The sequence below is a fragment of the Anabas testudineus genome, chromosome 15, assembly GCF_900324465.2.
Source record: "Anabas testudineus chromosome 15, fAnaTes1.2, whole genome shotgun sequence".
NCBI lineage: Eukaryota > Metazoa > Chordata > Actinopteri > Anabantiformes > Anabantidae > Anabas > Anabas testudineus.
The window spans coordinates 16,822,813-16,841,241 of record NC_046624.1 but is presented as its reverse complement, the minus strand read 5'-3'; the positions used below and the strand labels follow the sequence as shown (position 1 = coordinate 16,841,241).

The 18,429-nt window shown below is 41.1% G+C and overlaps 2 protein-coding genes across 3 annotated transcripts in view; one reads left to right on the top strand and one right to left on the bottom strand.

The window, feature by feature from the left end:
* Positions 1–18,429, top strand: part of kcnq5a (potassium voltage-gated channel, KQT-like subfamily, member 5a) — a 76,050-nt gene that overhangs the window by 465 nt on the left and 57,156 nt on the right. Inside the window, exons 2-3 of one of the 2 annotated variants that reach the window (XM_026355224.2) lie at positions 288–338; positions 6,084–6,803. In XM_026355224.2, the coding sequence (XP_026211009.1) occupies positions 6,463–6,803 (341 nt within the window). In that variant the 5' untranslated portion in view covers positions 288–338; positions 6,084–6,462. Of the gene's footprint in view, positions 1–287; positions 339–6,023; positions 6,804–18,429 lie in introns of those variants that run through there. The other variant, XM_026355225.2, reaches the window with a different exon arrangement.
* On the bottom strand, positions 332–4,420 carry cnrip1b (cannabinoid receptor interacting protein 1b). Its single transcript, XM_026355230.1, has 3 exons — positions 4,077–4,420; positions 2,706–2,850; positions 332–1,851 (listed from the first exon to the last, which is right to left on the bottom strand). Exons 1-3 carry the CDS (start codon positions 4,253–4,255, stop codon positions 1,687–1,689), a joined length of 489 nt encoding a protein of 162 aa, XP_026211015.1. The 5' UTR covers positions 4,256–4,420; the 3' UTR covers positions 332–1,686.

Sequence of the window (18,429 nt, the reverse complement as noted above, 5' to 3'; positions counted from 1 at the left end):
AACCTACATTAAAAGTTTTTAAAGGACCTTTACGACAAGGTTATTTCATAAACTGGCTGTTAAATCACTTTTAAATTATGTACATAATTACCGTGGCACAAACATGGAGTTAGCTTAGTTTGCAAGTAGCTCCACAGCTCACTTGTATTCCCACATCCACAGCTCTTGCAGATGCTCATGCAAGACTGAGTAACTGCTGCTTGATGTATTTGATGTCTGAAACCATTAAACATCAGTGGCTTTGTATTCCTTGTATTTTGAATCTTTCTTTATCATGCTTTTTGCAGGACCTCATTTGCAGCTGCACTTACACTATGATGGCACCGAACAGCAGACTGGTGAGTATCTACTGCAGTCAATAGTTTACCATAGGTGTGGAATAAATCTGCTAAATGAATACATTGAACACACAGACAGAGTTTTTCATTTTACTATTAACAACAATATAAACAACACGTTCACAAAAAGTCAGAATGATATGTATATGTACACATTTCATTGTTATTTTCTTATCTGATCTTGCATAGGTCAATTCAGTATTTTGGTAAAAAACATTTAACCATGTTTAGTTCCAAAATACACAATAATTCAATTTCAAATGGTTTACTGTACAAAAATACTACAAGTATTACACAAATATTCATGGCAAGGTTCAAAGGAAGAGGTAGAGCGAACAAACATGCCAAACAAAATGCAAAATGGCTACTTTTAGTACTGCATGACACTGCACACAAAATGGTACCACACGATAATACGCATACACACAACTACACAGAGAGTCCCACACGCTGTCGTCCCTTTTTTAAACATCAGTCCAGGTGCAGGCCGTTGCGCAAGCTCACTTAAGCGTGACACCAGCGTTTTTGTCTAACATCCTGGTTTGTGCTCACACAACTGAAAGGATGTGCGCTGAAACGTGTTGGAGATTATACTGTAGAGCGTTTGTAGAAGAGCAGCAGACACTTGTGAGCGCCTGTGAAATAGTTCATCAAGGCACCGGAGTAAAGTGTACAATGTGGTCAGTTGAATTCATTTTAGATTTGTGTGTAGTTATTTCCGTTGGCCGAATTCACCTGCTCTCTACACTCATGTTCCCATATGAGGGAAGATTGGAAACATTTAGCTTGCAGCCAATAAAACTAGTGTCACCAACACAACATTACTGGAGCTGATTGAGAGGAGAATGTTTCTACTATAAAAGAGAAATATATTTAGGAAATTATCAATAGTTGTTTCAGAATAAAACTCTTTGCATGAAGTTCAAAGTACATAAACACAGACGTGTATGTCTGTACAAGCACCATTTGTAAAGCACAGACGTACTTTAGCTAAACTCACAACACACGTGCACATTACATTTCACACACATACAGCACTGTGACAAATGCTGGTTCCCAGATACCTCAACTGAAAACAAGAAAAAAAACATAATTTAATTTTACTTTTTCAATAATAATCGATGATTATAAAGTTAATTGTTGAGTGCTAAGTGCTTCATGATTGGACAATAAAACCACAGAGGGGAAAAAACAACTTTAAGTGGAGTAGAGTAACAGAAGATAAAGAGAGGAGGAGATCCTTTTAGCAACAGGAAGCAATAGGAAATGTTGCTGTAATTTCATTCTGATGATTAGAAATGAAGTGTTTTTGCAGAGTGCACACTGAATTTTTCATGGTGTTCCTCTGTCAAACAAACGTCTCCTTGTTGACCCACATGAGTGTGCGCGTGTCGTTGGGTTTGCATTCGTACTCGATGCTGTTGAAGCTGTTTCCCCACTGGCAGTGGTCCCTCTTGTTGTAGTTGTAGAACTTCACCTGCCACACAGTTTCAAACGTCCCCGCTGTGGTGAACTGAAGCAGAAACACAGGCGCTGATGAATACATACAGAGGCAAACAAGGAAAACAGCAAATCAAGTATATACAGATACAGTGGCAGGAAAAAGTATGTGAACCTTTTGGGATGTCATGGTTTTCTGCATTAATTTGTCATAAAATGTGATCTGATCTTCATAAAAGTCAAGAATATTAAAAATATAATGTGCTTAAAGTAATAACACAAACGAATTCTGATCTTTTATGTCTATATTGAGAACAACCATAAAAACCTCACAGTGCAAGTGGAAAAAGTATGTGAACCTAATATAATGTAGGTAAAATTGGAATCTGGAGTCTGCGTAAGTAAAATGCGTCCTCTAAGTCTTTATGTGTTTTTTAAACATGTAGTTATGCTGTTTTGTTTTTCCTCAGAGGATTAAAAAGATGCTAAAAATGGTTGTAATGGATGTAAATGTTGAAAACACATTTCAACATTTACATCCGATGTCGCTGGTTTCGGTGCTACTTCAGGAACCACAACATCTGCTTCCTCTGAGCACCTGTGTAGTGCTGTAAGGAGACTGGACTCCTGATGTAAACGTGTTCTGGACGGTAGCTCACACAGCACAACACAGTGAAGGCATCACGATGTGAATGCACTAATTGCGGATATTTCATTCACCAAACCTGCAAAACCTGTAACTATAAGGATGCACTGAAGCGCAAACTGTAACCATGGGAACTCTTGTGGCTGGAAGAACTGTAACCATAGCAACCTAAACACATCTGGCCACGCCGCCATTCAGCCTTTAACCATTTGATCAACTACTGGAGAAACACCTGGATGTTGATATTGTCAACAGACCCAATGAAGGATCAAGGATCACACCTGGATGTTGATTTGAACTGGTTGCCTCTCTCCACTTTTGGTGTGAGCCACTCCCTCGGTGTCGTACTGGCCAGAGTAGACCACCGACTGTGGGTCTTTGGACTGCTGCTCCAAGGGGAAGGTCACCCCACCAATGCTCATCGACCTTCAGACAGATGCACAAGGTGTTAACCAGATTTTTAAAAATGAATGTGACACCAGTTCATCGGACGGTAGGATGATGCATAAATATGAATTAAATTAAAAAAACCTACAATACAAGCAATTTAAATGCAACTCATAAACTACACAGATGTTTTTCTGTGATACAGAGGCCGCTTTAACAACACGAGAAACAGCTTTATACAGCTTTATATATTGATGCTGTTCTTATTCAAGGCCGGATTTCATGTCCACAGATCAGTGATATAGGTCTACAGCTGGGTTTCATGAGCATGCCCCAAATTCTCCTCTGCCTGATGGCACATGTGACCTATTTTTAGAACCTGTCAGAGCATCCTTTAGGCGTGTTTCACAGTCTGATGTTTACATGTCCAACACTAATCCTTACTCGGAGATGGACCTACAAAAAAAGCTTCATTACACAGTCGTGAACTGGAGACAAATCACAACAGGGCCGTGACACAAAGACCGAACACTGGAGTCCTAATCTGTGGTGGATTTGACTTGTAGCCAATTGGGGTTTATGCTGCCTTCACGTGATGTGGGAAAAATCCCAGTTTCGAGCGCTAAACTTGGAAACGAGACGTGTTAAGCCCTGAAGACGTTTGGTTAGCAGTAATAACACAGTGAAGTGCAAGAATATATATAGGATGTATGTTTTTAACTAGTGTTTTTCCTCCTACAGCTTGTAAACCATTTTCCTCTACATTATATTCGTATTGGCCTTTTGTGGATGTATGAAATCTGCACTTGCCTCCGTCTCTATAAACCTGTTCATGTCTCTGGTATCTTTAAATACCAGGAGTGAACCTGCTTAAGAGAAGTAATTACTCTCTGTGCTATTAATATACATAAAATAAAGTACAGAGCAGTAGTAGCGACACAGCAGACAAAGGTCCATTAGACGTACAGTGGATTTTATTTTATAGAGGAAATTCATTATACACACTATACAAAGGTTTTTATACGGATTTTAAAATACACACACAACGTGACAACAATCACACATTTCATCAAAGGGACCAGCTGTTCATAACCGACTACACATTTGTATTTTTCTCTCCTCATATATCAGTTTGTTTTTACTGTGTATTTAAAATATGTATTTTCCAAATATCGCTTTGAATTGGTTTTAAATAGGAATCCTCTCTGGTTATGAGCACGTCCATGACCATAATCCACACGAAACACAAATCAAAAGGTACCTACGTGGCCTCCACCGCTCCCGGTTTAACGACCACCTCGATTTTGTACTTGGACCCGGTCAGCAGCTTGATGGTCCGGGTCTGTCCAAACCTGGCGCCGTCAGCTTTGAAGTACACCGCGGTGTTGTTGGGAAGCATCTTCAGTGAAATCCCGATTTTGACGATCTGAGGGACGTCGGCCATGTTTCCATATAGCCAGTGTATCTCAAAGGATCAGAGGGATTGCGAGGTCCTAGGTCTCAGGTGTCGATGTGGTCCGGCACTCATAGAAATACCGCGCACTGAAGCACATAACAGAGAGCCCAGCGCAGGGAGTTGCGCCGCGCCGCGCTGCGTAATCCCATCCAACGTGCGGCACAGGCCTAATCCCAACCAGTGGTCTCTCTCTCTCTCTCTCTCTCTCTCTCTCTCTCTCTCTCTCTCTCTCTCTCTCTCTCTCTCTGAGGATCCTTTACTCCCTCACACTACACTCTCTCCACCTCTCATCTGTTTTCTTATTACTCCTCTCTCTTATATGTTAGTGTTACTTGGACTCGGTCCATTGTACGGTGCGGGTTCCTCTGTCCAAGGTGCTGAAGTTCGTCCATTTAAGGTTCATTTTAATGAATCCTCGATGGACTCCGATAGTTACAGTGACACAGTGGGTTTACAATAAAATAAAACTACAGCAATAAATGAAATTCAACCGATAATTACATCAAATAGACAGCAGAGTAAAAATAAATGTCGAAAACCGTAGAACACGATTTACAAATTTACATGTTTATTATATGCAGCATGAAATTTAGCGTTCGTCAAATCTCACCTGTGTCTACAACAAAATAAATAAATGTATGGAAGTAAAAGAAATGTTGAAGTAAAAAGGACAAAAAAGAGTCGTATTATGGCACAGTAATAATGTAAACCTCTGTTTATTTAACTTAGTAAATAATAAGAGTGCTGTAATAATCCGATTAAATGAGGTTTATTTAAATGTTCGACTCAACATGGTTTAAAAAATAAAGACATCATCATGACGGCTGCACATGAGAATTCAATAACTGAACACTAGAGGTCAGACTTCGGTCACAACAGGAGAACAGGTCGATGTTGGAGCTTAGAAATAAACAGGTAGAGAAATATATACATATATATATATATATAAAAAAAAGAAAGAAAGCGAAGTAGTGAGCAGGTTAGAGTGAAAGAAGGGAAACAAGCAGGAGTGGTCTTCTTTCAGTGTGTCTCTGTTATATGACACGGGGGAACAGTTCAGCCTATTTTTATACACTTCAATATAAACTACTGACGACGACTAAATATTTATTTACATCCTGAGTGAACCACGTGGTGTTTGGTGTGATCACGCTGGAAACTCAGAGACACAAAGATAAACAGCTAAATAGGAGGCAACGCTCTCCATGAGTGGGGGGCCAGACAGCGTGTTGTGTTCACGGCCGACAGCTCGTCTTGTGCTGCCAGTGAGGCCGATACAGCTGATGGCAAATTCAGATTTTCTGATCTAATGTCGAGTTGATCTTCTATTTCCAACCAACATACTGATCAACTTTTAGTTTGGTGAATGGAAGAGAAGAGACTACAGAAATGCCACAAGCGTGAAAATCGTTTCATATTCAATAAATAGAACAATTCGTGTCCAATTTGAGTCTTGAGGTCCAGAGGTCTCATACTAATCCAGGGGTTCTGGTGGTGAGAGCAGTGCTGCGCCCTGCACCGCCCGATGCGTAAAAGCACCTACATGTCATGAACTCAGGACTCAGACAGCCAACACTGCACGTTATTGTACCTTAAATGTGTTTATATGTCTGATATTCTGCTTCTGTCTGCTTGAAACGACTCTACTGATGTGTGACATATAAAATAAGAACATTCTCATGAGTCCGTGGCTTTTCCTGCTCTGTGCTCTGCAGGATAAACCTCCCCGTCCCCTCTACCACTTCTAAACCTCTCTAACCAGTGAAATGCTGCTTTCTCGTTGCCAAAAAGTGATTACAACCAGTATCTTTAACAGTTTCTGGCGGAGAGTCACTTTCTGGCACGACACCGGCGAGCTCCGCGCACTCTGACGGCGAGTGAGAGTTGGGGAGCGTGTGGGAGGGTGGGAGAGCCCTCCCCCCACCAAATGTCTCGATGGATTCACTCCTTCATAACCCAACTCTTCTCCAGCCTTGCGCAGATGGCAAAGTGTCCAAATCGGGCTGTGAATCTTATCAAACGGCCCCAAGATGACAAGATGAGAGCAGACTAGATGTTTATGTCCTCTTCCACTTGTTTTCTTTTGAGTATAGTGAAAGTCAAAGTAGCCAACAACCCGCTGGCACAGCAGCACTTGGCTGCAAGTGAATGTTTGCAGGTTTCCCAGCGCACTGCACGCCTGTGCCGGTGATGCCATGCCGCGAAGTCACACCGGCGACGAGAGCGGCGGAGCCGGGATCTGGTTGAAGACCTCAGCCGGACGCCGGACGCACGACTACGCACTGAAAGATGTAGAATCTGGGCAAAGGACGATGAACAACGCGGTACGAGTCGGTGAAGGGTTCGTGTCTCCCACCGCGGCAGGTGCGGTGGGAGCGGAGATGAAGCAGGGCGCCCGGCTCAGCCTGTTGGGGAAACCCCTGACCTACAGCTCGCAGAGCGGCCGCAGGAACGCGCGGTACCGGCGCCTCCAGAATTACCTCTACAACGTGCTGGAAAGACCGAGGGAATGGGCTTTCGTGTACCACGCTTTTGTGTGAGTGTTTACACTTCACTTCACGTCTGGTTCCTCAACTTTCATTAAAAAGTGTTTAATTGAATTGAAGTTGAAGCAGCGATGAAACGTCCAGAGCTTCATGAAAAGATACCGGGTTTAGTTCTAACGAAGATGACCAGCTGAGGTCTCTCTCTCTCTCTCACTCACACACACACACACACACACACACACACACACACACACACACACACACACACAGCTTTCTGACATCTGTTTCTATATTATCACATTAACACAAACTGATCACACCTCTGCTCACTGGCTCAGACTGTTTATTTACTGTTTCATTGGTTTTATCCCAACATAACTCCGAGTCAGTACCTGTTGCACCTGACACATGATCCAGAAAACACTGCAGGACCCAGATCTGAAAGACTGAAAGAAGAGAGTGTGTATGTGTGTGTGATGGCATGTAAACGTGGGTTACCGTGCACACCTGTGTGCTATTTTACAGATAAGTGCAAAAACGGTTTGCAATTAATTTATAAAAATATGTTATATGAGGTTAAATCTGAATCCTCCTAAGTGTAACACTGGAAGCTGGATGTGATGTTACTGATGCTGCCTTCTATTATCTTGTGCCTTTCTCCACTGGATTGAACATGATGATTGTTTTGGGGAAGTCCTGAAGGGACACTTTTAAAGCTGTGGTGTCTCTGTTCCTAAACGAAACAGCTCTCAGCTGACTACAGTTTGAGTTTTCCTGGTGTGAAATAGTTCGTTTCAGATTTTGATTCTCCTTTTGAAAATAAAATACAGTTTCAATTAACCAATTAGAAGATTGTTGCAAATATTTAGACTGAACCCTCCTGGTTTGTATTGTCTAAACTAATAGAATTTGTTGTTCCATTGACTCATGCTGTTTGTGTCCCAGGGGTGGTTGTTAATATGACTCACACACACACACACTTACTGTAAACTGTATTTATTCAGGACAGTTGCTATCATGGCTGTATCTTCAGAGAGAGTTGGTTGCTCATTGATATTCACTTGTGATCTGCAAGATTCGATTCTGTTTTGCTATCTATGTTGTGCCATCTCTACACTGCATGTCCAAGAGTTCGCCTGTCAATTAAAGTTTCCGCAGTGCTGTGAATTGATTACGTTTGGATTTCTGTAAGTGACGCTCACTGCTGACAACCTTTGGCAGTGTTTAATGCATCATATCCTGTGTGGCTGAGAATATTTCAGTGGAAACAAAAGCTATTGATCTCAGCGTCTTGGTTTTTCTAATTACATTAATGAACATGTGGCAGAGTAGTACACAGGAAGTTGGAGGAAGAGCAGACTCACACATGGTTTGTGCAAATAACATATACATCCAGTATGGTTAGATTTCCATGCACTGATTTGACACTGAAACAGTCTCTGTTTGCACTTAGTTCTGATGCCATGTTTCCCACTATCACTCTGCTAATTAGTCAGTAATGTCTGTTGGTGGCGGACAGTCATATTGATACTGGTGATACAGAGTGTGATCTGAATGCATGCTTCAGTAGAAGAGATCTGACCTGTTGTACGCAGTTGACATGTGCACAGTCTCATTTCTTTAATTTATGTGTGTGCTTGTTATTTTTTCTAGCTTTATGTGAATATATCTCATATTTAATGTAGTCTGAGTGACTCCACAGGACATATGCACGAGTCTGCGTCTGTGTATCTCACACACAAACACACATACCCCAGCACACCAGTCAGCTGCAGCATGGTAGGAGTTATGAAACCCCACGTCCCTTCACGTTCCAGCAGAGTCTTGCTGGAAGAGGAGCGCTGTGAGAAGGAGGAAGCGGAGCTGTCAGAGGAGGGGCTGCGAAGCCGGATGTCGACGTTTTATTTGCTCAGGCGGGACAGCTGAGGTCACAGGGGTTAAGTTGTTACATCTGCTCACAACCACAGCCTCCCACACTTAGAATTTTGGATCAACTGCATTTACGAAATGGCATAAAAGTGACAAAAGAGATTAGAAAAAACATCTCAGAGGGAAATTCATAATTCATCATGTAATAATAAGAATTTTAAGGGTTTAGTTGCTTACTCTTCAATGCCCCTGCAGATTAAACTACTCATGTTCCTTCTTTACAAGTTATTAATAGATGATTTTCCAGATTCAGTGTCAATAATTACAAAAGCAAGCAGCAGAGAGAGAGACAAATCGGAAACATCAGAACAATCAGCACCAAGGGGCAGCAAGAGACAACAGTGAAAGCTTAATTACTCCAAAATCAGCTGGATGAAAGGAAAGCAGAGTGAAACACCTTAGAACAATTTAAACAGTCACATCGAATCATCTTGATTATCAGGCTTAGAGATTGATGGTTTTCATGATTGATGATTTAGATGTGGACTTTGTGATTTACAGATAATGGAGGTACCTCTTTGAGAGTCCAGAGTGCAGTGTTGATTGCAGAAAAATAATTTCCAGTCATTTGACCGTTGTTCTGCTGTAGCAGCTGTGGGATGGCTGCTAAAAAGCTGGAGAACACCAGGTACATAGTAACATGGGGCACAGTCAGTGTTAGCAGTAGCATTAATAGGGATGAACATATAGAGGATAACTGACACAGCAACATGAGCATCTCAGTTCAGATTAAACAAGCCTGTAGATCTACGTCTTGTTAGATTTTCATCATTAGTGGTTCATTAACTTTGCACCATGTTGCTGTAGGCACAAGCGTAATATCTGCTACTTTGAGAACGTGTGCTGGGAGCAGTTGCCCCTCGTTTTTATGGATGGTTTTGAGAGTAGTTTGGATTCATCAGTATAAACTGGTAAATGAAAGCAGTGAGCTGAAGACAGTTAGCAGCAGGGGGGGTGTTGATCTTCAGTGGGAACAGCAGTTCTAAGAAGCATGAGATTAAGGGAAGTTAGTTTGTTCACTGTTAATATAGCTTCACAGTGCATTAATTTGTACTCTGTTTGGGTTCTTATACAGTCATACAGTACCAATCAGAGTATCTGTTGATGTTGTTATTGCCAGTGAGCTTATAGATTTGTGTGGAGTCAATAATTAACATATTGCTGTTTGTGTTGCACTAAGACACATTTGAAACCTTCTGACAACTCATATACTATATGATACTAAAGTCACTGACCTAACGGATTCTACTGACTTCATTAAATCGTTTTCATGCAAGGCTTTAGTAGATCTTTGAAGTTAGAATTTAATTGAGATATTTAGTAGTGAGACATATTTTTTATACGGAGTGACTTCAAAGTAGGATCATTTTGATCTATCCACATTGCAAATGAAAGGTAATAGAAACTGCAGATGCTGCAACATATCCACAGCACAGCAAACCTCATATTCTGTTTTAATTTTCTGGTATTTTTGTGTGTCAGTGTGGTGAGTGGTCGTTGTCAGGAAGTGGTTCGTACGTTTTTAGTGCATGTATTATAGTATATGCTGACAAACTAAATACACCAGCACACAAAAACACATAAGACACATGTAAGTGTAATTCATTTGCACACACACACAAATGTAGCTTCATAATCTTATACACTAACATCCCTTATATGCAAATGCACACATACTGTATATGCAGATCCACAGTCACACACAAACACAAATGCACATACATGTACACGGTGTATACCTGCATACAACATGTATACACCGTGTGCATGTAAATACAGCATGCATACAGGCACGTGGCTACACATATGTGCTCTGCATAAACACGTTCACACGTGGTAAAAGATGAACAAGCACACAAATGATAGAAAGTACAAGAAAAGTTCGCTTTGATCGTTTAATTAGTGGTTGTGTTGAAACAGATGCCACCATGTGTGCTTGTGAGTGTGTGTGGCTTCATTCTGTAAATGTGTCAGAGATCAGCTTGATAGTGTGTGTATGTGTGTGTGTGTGTGAAGATACAGTATTTGGAATCTATGCACATACTACTCTCCATAGGAATCCTGGATGTGATGCTGATATCTGCTGATGAGCTGCAGAATGAATCAAGACACTGATAAGCATCTGGGCTTGCATCTTGCCAAATAGTGCTCCCATATTGAAACGCTGCTGGCATTAAGATTCAATCTCTTAATGAGATGGCGTGTGTTGAGCTAATCACATTTGCTAAAATGGTTTCCAGCCACAGTGAGCATTATATGACACACTCGGAAGAAGATTCAGTGTCTGTGCGGATGTATTTGTGTGTGTATCAGAGGAAAGTTTCACCTAATCTGAGCCTGTTTATTGTGTGATTGTGAAAGTAGTCGGCCACTTGTCCATGGACTGATGTGGGATTGAGTTTGTGTGACATGTTAGTGTGTTGAGTGTGCCTTCAATATACATTTTATGTCATTTATTCTGAGTTAGACTTTAATTATAAGTCAGATCATTACTATAGAGGGGGTAGATCAGAAGCTGTCTGTATGGGTTTAAATGGTCATGTGTTTATAGTGCCACGCAGAAATGCGTTACTTAATGACAAATTACAGAGATGTGATTACAACGTGTTTATTAAAACATGAGAAAATATTTTTACACTCAGAGATTATCCATCATTTTCATTACACATTAAACTGCAGGTGGATTATTTCAAAAGAAAAAAATGTAAAATGCACTCAGACCTGAGCAGCATCAAAGACATCCTAAAGAGACTGCACTTTGTTTCCTGAGACCGCGGTGACATTTTAGACACCTGAGCACATAAAAGAGTCTCTGTGTTTAGGTTCACAGTTACTTCCAGGTAGGGAGGAGGATGTTGGCTGCCACCTAATGGAAAATGCTAAAGACCCATTAGATAGGATGAATGGAAAGATGGATGCGTGTGTATATGTGTATAAATACTGTCATGATGTGTTCCGGTGTTTGCATGAATGGTGAGTACCTTATTAAAGGTAATGTACGTGTGTGTGCGTATTTTATGTCTCCACTCGACAGCGTAACACAGCACAGACACAAACTGGATTTGTGTGCACAGGTCACCAGTTGGCACAGTGTCATACATGGCAGAGCAGAGGGATGGAAAGCAGTAATCTCAGTAGATGGAGAGAGTTACAGAGAGAGCGTGAAAATACAACAGCGAGAGTCGAGGTTTTCTACTGTATGGAGGAAAACACAGAATCTTTAGGTTTGGTTTTTCACATGTGGTGCAGCTGTGGCTCAGGTGGTAAGAAAGGCATCATCTGCTTGACTACCCTGATTACTGTAGGTACCGATGCACCAATTCTTTTTTCGGTAGAAGTACAAGTACTTGCATTTAGAATTTTAATTTAATTTGAACTGTGGAGTAATTCAGGACATATACCTGTGACAATGTAGTTGCCCGTTCATTTGGTAGCTTGAGGTTCATGTTAAGCACACCTTAACATGTGAACAGGTGGAGGCATTGATCGAACCTCTGCAGGTAGTGGACAATCTGCTTTACCTCTTGAGGACTGGCTCTTGGTGCATTTAAATGGATTCAGTAACTTATCTCATTCTTCAAATGCAACGATCATTTAATCTCCCACCTGTAGGAATTATGGTTCTACTGACTCTGCATCTCTGCAATGATGCTTTTCCTTTTCTAAGTGTCTGAGCTACAAGTCATTCTGAACGTGCACGTCTCGAGTCAAAAAGACTGAATGTACATGTGAATATGGTTCAAGTGGTTCAATAGTACAAATTTGTACAGTGGCACAAAGGACACAAACAAAAGTTCGTATGTATGGACAAAAGAACTACATTGAAACTACATTAGCATAAATTGATGTCAGATATTTTCACCACTCATCACACACCTGTTAAATGTTAAATCAAATTTTATATATGTATATATAAATTATTCAATACCGTGCATTCAATTGAGTGCACTTTATCCAGAGTCAGCTGCCAAATGGCAATGTGCCGTTTTGTAACAACATGATGTAATTGAAATTTAAATAGTTAATTCCTTCTGTTTTCAATAGCGCCCAGATTTCCTCTCAGCAAACACAAATTGAGAAAAGATAATAGGTGGTGGAGGAAATTATTCTATCTATTAATTTATTTAGCAGTTTTTCTTGCATGAATTAGCGGTCACATATCAGAAATTGCCTTTCTACTCCTAAAATGAAATTAAACAGACTCCATCTGTCCACAGTTTTCATATTCTCAGGAATTCCCAGTGCACCAAGAATGCAAAAGTTCCCATGAGCATCTGGTTTCATTATACCCACCATATATTCTCCTCTGTGTTAGTGCATTAAGTACACTTGCAAATGTGCTAAAACATTAGCCAATTAGCATGAGTCAGAGTGGAGAGATTTGACAAATGATCAGATCAGCTTTGATGTCAGTTCCATCAGAACCACTCGGCTACATCAGTCAGCGCTCACTGGTGAGGAGGTGCGAGAAGCGACTGCAGTGACAAATACAGTGTGACATTCAAGCAGGTCACACAGGAAGTGTGTAGGTAGTAGGTGTGTGTGTGTACGAAAGAGAAATAATGAAAAAATGAATGAATAAAAACTAATTAAGAATGAATATCACTGTATTTGATTTGAATTAAATTGTCTGTTGTGCTCAACACACACACACAACAGGTTCTTTCTAGCAGTATGTGACTGATGTTGCAGGGTTGACCTGTGAGTGTGTGTGTGTGTCAGCGTCAGAGTGTATCTGCTCGTTAGTCATCCAGCAGTCCTCTCGTACATCAGCGGAGGTGCCAGTTTGCAGTGCAGACTGTTGTGCTGATGGATGGAGACAGGCTGAGCTCCCTGGTCCTCCTGCCCACACAGAGTACTCCACTGCTGGCTTGCACCACACCAGCCTCCCCTGCCCTGCCGCTCACACCTCGGACATTATTGTCGGTGCTCTTAACAAGAACATAGCTCAAGAGCACATAGTGGAAGAATCGGGAATAAATACTCACACACAAAGCACTCATGGTACTTTACAGACACACCTCTGCTTGGCTGCATAGTTCAATCAAGATCCATTTGTAGTATTATCAGCAAAATGTACTAATGAGGGTAAAAGTTACTCTTATTACAGCAGGTAAATCCCAAACAAAGTCACCTGTCTCATGATGGTCACAACTGAAACATCTCTTGATAAATTCAGCATCTTAATAAAAAGCCAGGCTAGCTTGAAAAATAAGCAAGTACTGCAAGTTGTTGTGAAAACGGGTTTCACAAGTAAGAAGGTCATTTTTTATTACCTGTGAAATATACCCACACTCCATACATGTACAGCATGTACAGCATTATTCACTTCCCCCACCTCCTGCTCTCTCACACACACATGCATGCGGCTCTCCATGCATTCATCTAAGTCACTATTGGCTACGTGGCCCCTGAGACTTTTTCTTCAGTAGCAAGAATAATAAGCTGTGTATACGGGTAGAACTTAACCACCTGAGGTGAGAGAGGGAATATTTCAGCAGGTTAAATCTGTTGGATCATTGCAGCTCTTCATAAATCGTTATACTTTATGAAGACTTGGTGTAAAGTTAGATTAAAGTTAGGTTTACAGTCACTGAAGTGATGGAAACATAACGATGTGTTGTCTGTCTATGTGTGTGTGCATTTAGTAGCGATGGATTAGGTTATGGTAAGGGGACAGGGGATGTATCACGTTTATGTGTGTGTGTGTGTTCGTCAAGCTGCTCAGTCTGCTCTGTACATTTTTTATGAACACATACAGAGACTTACTGTAGCAAAACCCTACAAAACAGCTCAGCCCAGCATACATTGAATGAATAATTTATCTCGGTTAGTCATACTCGTTTTTTTCCCTGGTGACACACTGATTCAGGCAGAACAGCACCAGCTCACCCACGCAGTTTCTTAGAGAGAGTGAAAGAATATTGTACAAGCAGGTGTTTGCTTTGACGGATTTTTCTGTTTTGTTTTGTTTTGCATTTGTTGTGCATGTTGAATAATGGGAACTGGAGAAGTGAAGTGCTGAGAGTTGCAGGAGATGGAGAGAAAGAAGCCGGACAAGAGCTGAGCAGTGAAATGAGATTACAGACAGAAGGCTGATGAGCGGCTGTAACATATCATATCAAGTACATGATAAGTATGTGTACTGTGTTTCTAAATGAAATTTTAAGATATGGACATATTGAACACATGAATTTGACTGTGGGAGTTTTACAAATTGTTGATTGATAAGAAGGATGTAAATCATGTTGTAGCTAAAATACCTTTAACTGATTTATCACACACAGCGGCAACTTGTTCTCTTTAGTAAATTGTCATAAAATCTGATTTTATCGTCATAAAACTCGCAAGTGAAGAGACGAGCAATTTATTTAAGCTGATAATACAAAAGTAATTATAATCTTTTGTGTCTTTATTGAACACAGTCATAGGAATTCATAATTAGAAGAACCTCGTTTGGCAGCGGTAACGTCAAGTGCTTCCAGTGGCTTTGGATCCGCGCTGCACTACATTCTGGAGGAATCAGCTTTTTTCCATCAGAACAGCTTCATCTCAGCCACATTATTAGGATGTGTGGTGCGGCTCTCGTGAACAACACAATGATGTGTGTGCTGTTTGTTAAAATAGATTCTGAACATCTGGCCACACCAGATATGATGTAGAAAGATGCTGGGATACTGCGCCTTTCACCACCCTGCTACCTGTTCTAGCTTTTATGCTTGTTCCACACAGACAACTTTGCTTTTTTCCAACCTTTGCCAAACTCAACACAGTGGTTTCTGAAAGAAATACAGTACGTCTGCACCAGTTGTTTTTATTGAGTTGTGTAACGGCTCATTCGGTGGCATTTTGACATAAATAGAATGACTTTTCATAGCTGGGAACAACAAGCTATTTCAATATTTTTGACATTCAATCTCAGGAACCCCTGTTAGCGCCTCAGGCATCAACACACGTACACACAAACAGATACACTCACCATTCTAGGGCTTTTATGCAAATTAAACCAATTTAGGTAGAGTCTGGTCCGTCTTGCCTGGACTGAAATGTGACCATTATGTGACCAGCCTGACACAGCAGAGACGAAGAGATGGAGAGAGGTGAGAAGACAGAGAAGACAGCAGTCGTGTGCTTTAACAGAATCCCAGTAATAAAGTTTGTACACTGTCTCCTTCATTTTCCATTTCATTTCTCCATTTGGTGCCAGTGCGAAGCTAATGTGGGAAGACGTGCGAGTTGGCTTCGCTCATGGTGTGAACTCATTACAAATCTTCTGATAAAGGTAGAAACAGCAAGAGCTTCCCTCCGAAGACACAAGTCAGACTCGAACAATCTGTCACTTCTTCTGTCTGCTTTGGAAATTTGGAGACGACGCTTTTCAAGTAGCCAATAAACAAAGCTAACAGACAAAATCAGTGTTCACACCACATTTAGATTTAAAGATTATTTCTGAAGCTTGAATCCATTTCAGTTTCTTTATTGCCCTTTAAAGATGTGCTCTTTTGTTGTGGAGGCGTCGGTCCGTGTCTGCCCCTTTGAAGCACTCCGAGTGAAGAATCTTGAGCATATGTGCAAGATTTTAATGAGACTGACTGAGGCAGGCTGCGTGTTTTCATTTATCATTAAAAGCTATCAGGAGCCAGAACATGTCCTTCTTGGAGAGCGTTCCCTTGAGGTGCATGAGCACTGTCCATCATCTATTTCTATTTGTTTGCTGAGTGGGAAGTCTTTATTGTCCCCTGCTATGAGATCAAGAGGTCTCTTATTTGTTGTTCGACTGCCGGTTCTTGATTAAGAGAGAGAGAGAGCGAATGATGCGGGAGCTGCAGAGCAGGTCGAAGCAGCTGCATTATGTGTGTCACCTTTTTCTGTAAGGAAGAGGGTCAGCTTTTAATGTTTCGTCTGTGTGTGTCAGTAGGGCATGTTTCTGCAGCAGCGTGACTGATCAAGTGTTGTTCCTGTTTATAATTTCCTCTGCAAATATTTAACTATTTCTGAAAACTGTTCAGCGGCTCGTGCTCAGGAATTTGTTTGTACATGTGTATGCACGCTCGTTTGTGAACCCGCTAACAAATTATTCTACAAAAAGTTTGCCCCCCCCCCACCTCAAGTACACGTTGCCCCTAGCAACCAGAGCTTGTACAAGGACAGAACAATTCATATTATACCGCATGAAATTCCCTCTGTGTGCAAATGTGTGAGAGCGAATGAGGCAAGTGGAGAGGAGAGTGAGTGTCCCTGTAAAGGCGTGTGTGTGTGTGTGTGTGTGTGTGTGTGTGTGTGTGTGTGTGTGTGTGTGTGTGTGTGTGTGTGTGTGTGTGTGTGTGAAACCCCCTCAGCCCTGTACTGTGTATGTGTGTGTGCAGGCTCTGGTCCCAGTCCATTGACGGGAGTCAGTCTAATGTGGACTGAGTCTCTGTTTTCTTTAAGTAAGCCTTCTCCGAGGACTGCAGCCAGCAGAGCAACCAGCCTGACACAACAAGGCAGCTGGCTGTTTGGATAACATCACACCTTTTCATTGTGTGTGTGTGTGTGTGTGTGTGTGTGTTGTAGAGAGGGGGGGAAACAGAGAGACAGACAGACTTTTAACATTTGATTAAACCTAAACAGACCACATTGACTGGTGAGCACAGTCAATGTGTGACCGGAGTGTGAAACATATGAGAGCTTGTGGGAGCTCCAGCCCCTGTAATTAACACCAAGAACCCCCCTCGAGACATTAAGATCCAGCTTTAGTGGGGTCTGCAAATTAAACTAATTACATGAATTAATCTGACAGTGAACAGGCACCTGATCCAAGTGAAATAATAACAATATGAACTCTGCTGCCGCTCTCAGAATTTGAAAAATGTACATCTCAAAACACAATGATGTGCTTTTCTGCTGCTGTTCAACCAAAGACCTGACTGTGTAAACATCAGCTCTCCACACTGTCAGGACACCACACAAGGTCCGTAACATACCAGCACTTTTTCTAAAAGATTTAAATAACGAAGGAAGGTATGTACTACGTCTGCTTTAGATTTAAAAAGTCCTCACATCCTAAAAATTCACGTTCTACATAACTAATCTGCAAAATGTTTGTAGGGAATGTGATTGGCAATTATCTGTTCACATAATGAGGACATGTTGTAAGAGTGAGAAATTGCAAATGTGTTGGTTCTGAATTTATCAATGTTCTGTCTGATCTGGCAGTTTTTGTTTTTTTGCTTTCGTTAAGGTCGGGGAAAGATTGCGGTTTGGCCTAATAAAGAAAAATGTAACAGTCACTTCACACACAACCTTTTATTTAGTTTTAAACAAAACCATGATCTTTCTTTAACTTTACCCAACGTGCTTTTCTTGGTTTAACCTGATCACACATGCGACTCGGCTCTGCGGTGCGACTCTTGCACATTAAAGCACCTGCCATCCACCACAACCACCACAACCAACTCATTTTCTGTTAAATACATGTATAATCAACAATAATGTTGCACCAGAACATAATCTATAGATTATAGCTTGGGCATGATTTTGATCCAGTTTAATCCAACATACAGTGAACGTGGTTGGTGCTCGTCTAAGACGTGTCTACAAAACAAGACAATGTACTTTTTGGATGAGCAGTGAATGGGTTTTACATTTTGCAGAGAAGAAGCAGCACAGTAACCGACTCTTTCTACTGCTGCTGTTGTCAGTATAAAATCAGATCAGCTAGTTATTGACTTACTTAATTATTAAAACAATGCGGATTTGCTTGCCTGC

Excerpts from the sequence above, each read along its gene's own strand:
- cnrip1b (XM_026355230.1), bottom strand. The coding sequence starts at position 4,255 with ATGGCCGACGTCCCTCAGATCGTCAAAATCGGGATTTCACTGAAGATG. Across the intron at positions 2,851-4,076 it reads CCGGGAGCGGTGGAGGCCAC|GTCGATGAGCATTGGTGGGG; the intron begins GTAGGTACCTTT and ends ATCTGTCTGAAG. Across the intron at positions 1,852-2,705 it reads CAGTTCAAATCAACATCCAG|TTCACCACAGCGGGGACGTT; the intron begins GTGTGATCCTTG and ends TTTCTGCTTCAG.